This window comes from Patella vulgata, chromosome 4, assembly GCF_932274485.2.
Source record: "Patella vulgata chromosome 4, xgPatVulg1.2, whole genome shotgun sequence".
In the NCBI taxonomy this organism is placed as follows: Eukaryota; Metazoa; Mollusca; class Gastropoda; family Patellidae; genus Patella; species Patella vulgata.
In genome coordinates this window covers 74,014,975-74,023,855 of record NC_065882.2, presented here as the reverse complement: position 1 = coordinate 74,023,855, position 8,881 = coordinate 74,014,975, and the positions used below count along the sequence as shown (strand labels likewise).

Here is an 8,881-nt window from a genome sequence, read left to right as displayed (position 1 = left end):
TGTGTTAATGTTTTTTTTAATTCAGCACCAAACAAATTTAAAGAGGAGAGTTTGAAATAGGCTCCGCCCTTCCGAAGGCCCAGTTTTGGTTCCAGGACATATCTAAAAGAATCTCTGTACACACATCAACCTATATTGTTGTTGCAACAGCACCAGGGCTTATTAGAAATTTTGGTGTAATAACTTTTGCGTTTCCACGGAAACAAATCTGGATTACTTTTCTTCTTTTTTTTAATTACCTGGGCACTGGCAGTGTCGGATTTAAGTATAACCTTGGCAGGCTGAAGCCTAGGACCTCCAGATGTAAGGGATACTCCAGCTAAGATGTATTAATATTTTAGACACTGTAACAAGCCTTTTTTTACACACACACTGTAGTCTTAAACATCTATCAAGTAGTTTTAAGCGTATTTTGCTCAGAAAATTGCTTGAATTGAATTTCCCATTGACAACTCATATTTTGCACTTCGGATGGACCTCACAAACCTTGGTAATGAAAAGAACCAAATATTTACGATTCGACAGTCAATAAGCTTTAAAATTAACTCCTAACCATCTGCCCCTTGCAAAGTTTCCTGAGGAACAAAATACTCATCACTAGCAGGATACCCGGCTTTGCCCAGGGCCCAAATATGACAAGAGCTCAATTCGCCAGGGGCCATAATTCACCCGCCCCCCAATTTGCTTGGGGTCCAAATTCTATGGCACAAAAGATTCACAGCAAACACAAATACATACACACTTTGATTTCATTTATATAGATTCTAGGGCCAATAAAAAAAATTGGTAGGCCACATCATTGGGACTCAAGGAAGAACTCTCTCGAATTTTAAATTTTTCAGATTGTAAAGTTTCATCATGGAAATTATTTTAAGATCCATGGTTTTGTATATTTCTGTTGCCAATCACATTATTACTTTTAAAGCTTAGGTAGGATCGAGAGTTCTTAATAGATTTCTTAAAACTTTCAGATTTCAGAGCTAAATCTGTCTATTGCAGGTCTAATTTCGTCTTAAAAAGTTATATAAACTATTCTATTATTTAAACATGCTCCAAGCCTATAATTGTTTTTCAGTTCAAAGTCACAACCATCCGATGACCTAGAGAGTAATTTATGAGCTTGTCATGTGAATAAATGTCTAATAAAATAATAAATAACATTTGAGTTTGAGGCCAAAAGAAAGATTTCGTTCACTTAAATAATGCATCTTCGATCAAGCACGTCTAATACTCAATCAAGACAATCATCAATGGAGAGAAAAGCCAAACCACAGAGGAATAATAATATTTTATTGCAATATTACAAAATAGCTTTATATTATTGGCCTGGTTGGCTGGTTACGATATTATCACGGACTGAAATTGTGAATCAATTTTCCTAATCCTTGTACATAAGACAATATCGAATGATTTATTTATCACAAGGGTTTTTATTTTCTTGCTGACATCAAAGGGGAAGCGAACTTTTCGTTTCACTTGTTGTAGACTTTCTAGAAATATCCAATTTGCACTGTCCAACAACCGTGTTATCGTATCTTAAAATAGTAACATTGGAAACACGAGCCACTGATAGGTTAATATTCTCGGGAAAGTTCGGTACGTCGAACTCCGGTTTCTAGATCGAATACAAGGACAAGTGAGCAGCCAATAGGCCATTAATTTTACAGCCAATAAGGTTTATCCAGTTGGCAGTCAAGAATGCACTAATCTAGCTTATGAAGATGGGCAGATAATAAGAAATTAGGTCCATGAGTATAGATTACGCTTCCCCAGAGCCTTAGTTTGAACAAAATCGTGTCTAATAAGCGGAAGACAGCCTGTTAGAAACACAATAATTTTAAAAATCCGGAACCACATGAACACATTGCCCAGTTTTTAATTATAAACCAATATGTTTCAATGAAACCAGTAACTTGTTTTATAATTTAATTTGCAGAACAAAAAAAGTCAATATTGAGAGCTAATTAATTCACCCAAATGTCATACATAAGTATGTATTTTCATCCACTTTTCATATATTTTTCATCCACGTTTTAAGTACTTTTCATGCATAATGTATAATTTACATGCTGCCCGAAGAGGATGTTTTATGTAATAAAATATCTATCTACATTGAGAGAGGGAGAAATGTGGTTTAACGTCCACTAGACACAAATCACGTCATTTCGGGACTAAATTATGGTTCAATTTTATTTCACTAATTCGCTTGCGCGTAGCGGTTTTTAGCAGTGGGAGGAAACCGAAGGGCCCAGAGAAAACCCACGAGGTTGGACAGGCGACCCTACTCCTTGTCACGTACAACCGGGGAATCGCATTGTTCAAAGCGAACGTTTACTGTAGTTTAATGCATTGGTGTAGGAGCCTATCAATAATAATCTAAGACACAACACTGCCCTAATTATAGGTCTTCTTAATACTGATTTCTAACAGTAAGAGTAATTATTTTTAGGAAACCCACGATATCTTCTGATGAAAGAAACGAAAAAATTAAATAAAGATAAACGTTAGTCCTGAAATGGGACTTAGTTTTATTGAGCAGACGTTATAATTACATGTAATGCTGTCGATCATTCCACCAGCATTGGTACATTTGACGTATTTATACAGATACAGACGTTAAACCCCATTTCTTTTTCCCTTTTCTTGTTTCCGTATACTAGGCACGAATGTGTTCTAATTGAAGGCTATGACTGGTTGATATAATTAGTAGGAAGGCCTGTTTGGGAAGAGCAATTACTTCAATTAGCTATTTTTCTTATTGACAGCCGGTTGATCACACCCTTAATGTAATGTCTGCTGGCTTGAGAGGAGCTTATTGGCTGTTGCACTAGTTGACTGCTAACTTGTTCCTGTTCTTTCTAGAGTGTTCTCGTGAGTTGACGAATGCGTCTCGTGCGGTATATGAACATAGAAACTGGTTGAACTTATCAGATTTAGTATAAACGCGCTAGAGAGAAGTTCGTATCGCTATTTAAAGAGTTGAAGTTGTGTAACGATAGAAGTAATTTGTGTGAAGGAATATAATCCGAATTTGTGAACATGGGTAAAGATTATTACAAGCTTCTTGGAATCACCAATGGTGCATCCGAAGATGACATAAAAAAGGCCTACAAAAAATTGGCTTTGAAATATCACCCAGATAAAAACAAGTCACCGGGCGCAGAGGAAAAGTTTAAAGAGATTGCCGAAGCCTATGATGTTCTTGGAGATAAGGAAAAGAAAGAAGTTTATGACAAGTATGGAGAAGAAGGTCTGAAAGGAGGCCAACCCGGAGGACCCCAACCAGGGCCAGGGGGTAGAGCCGGTCCCGGTGGCAACACCTTCCATTATTCGTTCCATGGTGATCCACATCAAACATTCAGAATGTTTTTCGGTGAAGGAAATGATCCATTCAGAGATTTCTTTCCCCGTAACCAAGGTTTTGGCGGTGGATTCGGAACTGGTGACGAACATATGGATGTTGATGACGACCCCTTTGCCCACTTTGGGGGCTCACGTGGTATGCGTGGGGGCCACGGGATGATGGGACAACCCAGAGCTAAACGACGTGATCCTGCCATTGTTAAAGAACTGCTAGTCTCACTGGAGGATATATTAAACGGAACAACGAAAAAATTAAAAATAACGAGAAAAGTGCTCAATTCAGATGGTAGATCCACAAGAAATGAAGAGAAGATTCTATCAGTTGATATCAAAAAAGGTTGGAAAGCTGGAACAAAAATAACATTTCCAAAAGAAGGGGACCAGTCTCCAAATACTGTGGCTGCAGATATCGTTTTTATCATAAAGGACAAACCTCATCCTCTTTTCACTCGGGAAGACACGGACATTCGTTACAAAGCAACCATATCATTAAAAGACGCTTTATGTGGTGGGACAGTTAATATACCAACACTTGATGGTCGACGGATCCCGCTTAATTTATCAAATGTAATAAAACCAAAAACAGTAAGAAGAATACAAGGCGAAGGACTACCTCATCACAAACAAAACACAAAAAGGGGAGACTTAATTGTTGAATTTGATATTCAATTTCCATCAAACATTAGTGAATCTGCGAAAAGCAGACTTCGGGAAGTGTTACCGTCGGCCTAAATTGAATAAATTCTAAAAAATGACAATATTGTGATATGTAAGGTGCAGTCGGCTTTATACTATAGCGAGCTAAGAAAAGTGTCGGTTGGATGACTGATTCAAATTTGAAAACGATCTCATGTACCGGTACTAGAAACTTGTTTTTCATGTTAACTATGTCTGTGTGACCACGAATTGGATGATGTAATGTTGTTTATATGTTGTGAATGTATTTACTTCATTACCTGCTTTTCATTAGAAATGTTTATTTAAAAGGAGGTGTTTAACCTGCCTACTTATTACTCTACAATCGCAACTCGTTTTCAACTCGGGCACCTGTTTTTCTGCCAAAAACAACAGGCTTATATTTTTAGCTGTACAGCTTGACACAGATGATTCAATCTGGAAAAATCTTGGTTAAGAGAACGGAGATATCTACATGTATCTCTAGTGTCTGAGTAATAAGTCTAAGGTTATTGTGAATTGCGTAGGTAAATGGTAAATGCTAACAACATATAGCACTATTATTAGTAACACCAAAGTACTCTATTCTCTGTATGTTATAATGACATTAAGAAAAGAGCTCTTTTCTTCTCTGTAGGTCAAGGGTGTTTATTAATACTATATTAGAAATAAATTTTGTGTGGTTTAATATAATTGTCTTTTTACTAGGCCACCACACATACTTGTATATGTACCGGTAGGCCAACTCCTGTTATTTCGATATTTCGGAATTTCAGATAGGAAAATTTTGGCCATCAGGAGTGGGATGGGACGGGACGGGACGGGAACTTGAATGTAGCAAGTGTTGTATTCACCATATTCAGTCCTCTAAATAACGGTTGAGTTGTTCCAGACAAAATGTCAGGCACAAGAAAGGGGTTTGTACCTGATAATCCTGACAATGTGACAGCTGACAGGTGCTCTATTTCCAGACTGGATCTTGTTTTGTCTGAATATATTATTTAAATGTATATTGTTATGTATAAATGTGTTGAGAAAATGATTTAAGTGTTTATATGCACAAGTTAATTTGCTGTTATTACTGAAATGTTTTGTTATAAAAACAAAGGTTGGTTGTACAACCAGGTACAGAGATGTTGTACATGTTAATGTACATAATTGACATCAGATTGAATACATTAATGTACCAATTGAAAGATGCTTTGTATTATTAAATTATTGTTCAATTTATTTAATTTTGTTGTTTTTATCTTGTTATGTATATGTACCAGTACCTAACCTAGCTATTTTACTTGGTGGTTTACTTTTATGGCATGTGTGTGACCTCTTTACATTTTTTTTTTTGGGGGGGGGGACGAGGGGGGACTTTTAATGTAAGGTATGTCAATGATCCCCACTGCTTAAAAAAAAAAAAAGTGAATTATTAAAGTACAATTGGGGGTGGGGGGCACTTACTATATTATTCTAGACAAGTACTAATATTGGGATAAAGACGGTAATTCTATTTGAAATCATTCTGTATTGGCCTGATATGCATGTAAAATCCAATAAAGTACAAGTAATCCAACCTGTAGAGCATTTAAAAGGTGACTGGAGCAGTTTGCAAAAAAAATCATGGTTGAACTGAATTTCGATTGGGTTCTTCTTTAGGAATAACACACTAACCCCAGCACGTTTGAAAATAAAAACCAATCCGAACCTTGACCTGTAGAGCGTTTACAATGGTTCAAAATGACTCTGAAGTTTGATAAAGAGTTAGGAATGGTTGGAACACTCGGGCCCCAATAGCGTTTACAAAGCTCATAGCCTTTGACAAAGGTGAAAACAGTAATATACTCCTACAGGTGGAATTCGTGCGTATAAGAGTAATCTAATATTGTCTCCTCTGTGCCAACCAAATTATAATGTACATAGACTATTATAGAATATGCAATTGGAGTAATACATCTGTACAAAACAAACGGTGAAAAATAATAACATTGGCACTATGCCTGACGAAATGTGATGTACATCGACATTGGTGCATATATATAGTCTCACCTTGGCGTCTTTTTCTTATTACCTTCTGGTTTCATGCCAAAGAATGAAATGGAATGGGAATGGGGTGTAACGTCTTATCAGCATAATTTGAGACGAACATGTGGTAATTATTGTTCCCGTGGTTACGCGTGCAATGTAAGATAGGGGAATTTTGGCTGGACAGCTGCATTTCCGCTTACCCATTGTCAGTATCCAACTGTTACGGTTTCTTCTACATGCATATCGATGAGTCGACCCGGTAAGATCCTTTTCCCATGGATACCTGCAGATTTCGTTATATGTCACGAGATGTAAAGAGGGCTAGCGATAAGCCTTACCCTAACCCTCGGCAACAATCACGTGTCCTAACCCTGTTTACATCTCCTTTGACCTTGGGGAAATCTGCATGTGAAATATATATAGTCAGTCGATCACTAGTCAAATGCAACGTGTATACCATCCGAGATGATGAAAACGGACATTTGACAGTGGTCGACTGGCTAGATCTTTTTCATATGCACACCTGCAGGACAAATTGACTAGAACAACTACTCTTCGTCGAATTCCAACTGCCAAGGATTCTTTTATGTGCATGTCAACATGTACACTGGACCTTGGTTTTTCGTTCCGTTCGAAGGACTAGATTGTTCGTTCGTTCCTGGAGTTTTACGTCCACTTCTACCGAAGGTGATATCGTAGACAATGACTAGACTGTGGGGGCTTAAGCCTATAGATATAACCAAGCAAACTGATAACTGCACAGACCCATAAAATCGTTATCTTTTGTCTTCATTGTTAGAAATCGGACATCATAAAAACTTTTCTTTATAGGCCTACATACAATAAACATGGTCGTTGTTTCCCGTCAGTGTGCTATGAGGTAAATTTTGCCCGGACAGCGGCACTACCGCCTATATTCTTATATCGAATTCAAACTGTCAAGGGATCTTTTACGTGCACGCCAATGTGTACACGGGACCTCGGGTTTTCGCCCCATCCGAACGACTAGACAGCTGTCCTTGTCAGGCCCTCCGTCCTGCATCACTCACAAGGGGGAACCACGCCGCGGGAAATCGGGATGAACTTTCTCGGCCAATGCAGGGATCGAACACCTACAGGCTAGCGAGCCAGAGTTTTACCAATTTAACCACCTTGACCCGCCGTACTCACATGAATTTGAGTGATGTATTTATATATTAAAAAACCAGTGATAAATTGGTAAAATCCTTACAATTGTCAAAATATCCATCCAATACTGTCTTGTTGATGACGTGTGTTCTCCAGAGCTCACCCAGACTTTCTGAGCAGTCATCATCTATACTTTATTGAGAATGAGGAACATCGAAGCCAAGCAGTTTTAATATTTTCAATAATATTTGAAATTAGAATTCAATTTTGGTCTATTTCAATCAATATTGATGTTGTGATCTTGTCGTGATCAACTGTTTCAGACACACGAGTCGTGTAGTTGTTTGGTTTCTGGTGCAATTTGTAATAAACAAAGAAAACATATTCTACAAGACAATGCGGAAATAATTAGTAATGTCTGATTTTGCAAGAGAACAAGCTAAAAACAAAAGCGACTTTTCGTACAATCAGGTCCAGAAAGTTATATATGGTCTGAAATGCGCAAATATCGAAAGGGACGGAGATCTTTGGGAAATAAAGATAGATTTGAAGTTTCATCAAAATCGGTTAAAACGCGATTTTTCGCACTATCAAGGGTCATAATTCAGGAACTTACGATCCGATATGCGCGAATATCGAAAGGAACCAAGATTATTGGGTTATAAATCTGCATTTCAAGTTTCATCAAACTCGGATTAAAATTAAAATTGTGACCTCTAGAGTGTCGACAAAAAAGCCGTGATTTTTCGTACAATCAGAGACCATAAACCATGAAGTTATGGTCCGATACATGCCAATTTCGAACCGAGATCCTTGGGAGATAACCCAATAATATATCAATTTTCGTCACAATCCGATAAAAATTGTGACCTGTAGAGTGTACACAAACAAATTGTGGACAGACGGACAAGGGCGACGACACTATACACCCACATGAAATTATGGGCGTATAAAAACTTTAGAATAGACTAAGCAGGCGTAAACGAATGTCGTTCAATTTGGACAGATTGATCAGAAATTACAATAATTGTTTTTAAACTGGAATATATATCACTTTATTAATATTACATTATAGCGTTTAGACCAATTTCGGTCCATTTTAAGGTTCCAAAGAAAAAGAGCCATACGCCCTTTAATAGACATATTCAACAATTAGTATTATTAAAAACAGATTAATGTCGACCTTTTATTCTAGATTCAGTAGATTGCATAGATAAAACTGGTCTCTCAAAAGGGGCACATTTCTTCAATGGGGGCACAGATATAAATGGTATAGGTGGGCTATCGTGTATAATCACAAATGTCCGTGATATACAGTACAGTCTATTCTCGTGACATAATAACGAATCATTACATTCAACACTATTCATTATTTACAAATCAGATATATCTATACTGAGTATCGCCTTGGTGAAAATGACAACATATTATAATATTATCCATTAGATGACTCATAAAATTAAGATCAAATGAGAGAGAGAGAGAGAGAAGAGAGAGAGAGAGAGAGAGGGGGGGGGGTTTATCGATTTAGTTACAGGATAGCAGATCGGAACTCAAATATATTTAAAATATTAATTCAAAAAACTACATTTACTTTCTAATAACTATTAAAATCAATTCATTTTAAGGTAAAGCCTGAACATGTAAGACACATTAATTTAGAAAATGAAATGAAATGGGGTTTAAGCACTTTTTG

The 8,881-nt window shown here is 37.1% G+C and overlaps 1 protein-coding gene across 1 annotated transcript; it reads left to right on the top strand.

Moving 5' to 3' along the window:
- The first annotated feature begins 2,926 nt into the window (after positions 1-2,926).
- On the top strand, positions 2,927-5,268 carry LOC126819787 (dnaJ homolog subfamily B member 4). The gene has a single exon (XM_050548025.2). The coding sequence runs from the start codon at positions 3,040-3,042 to the stop codon at positions 4,093-4,095; it is 1,056 nt and encodes a 351-aa protein (XP_050403982.2). The 5' UTR covers positions 2,927-3,039; the 3' UTR covers positions 4,096-5,268.
- The last annotated feature ends 3,613 nt before the right edge of the window (positions 5,269-8,881 follow it).

What these genes read in the sequence shown, in the direction of transcription:
- LOC126819787 (XM_050548025.2), top strand. Translation starts at nt 3,040, where the DNA reads ATGGGTAAAGATTATTACAAGCTTCTTGGAATCACCAATGGTGCATCC.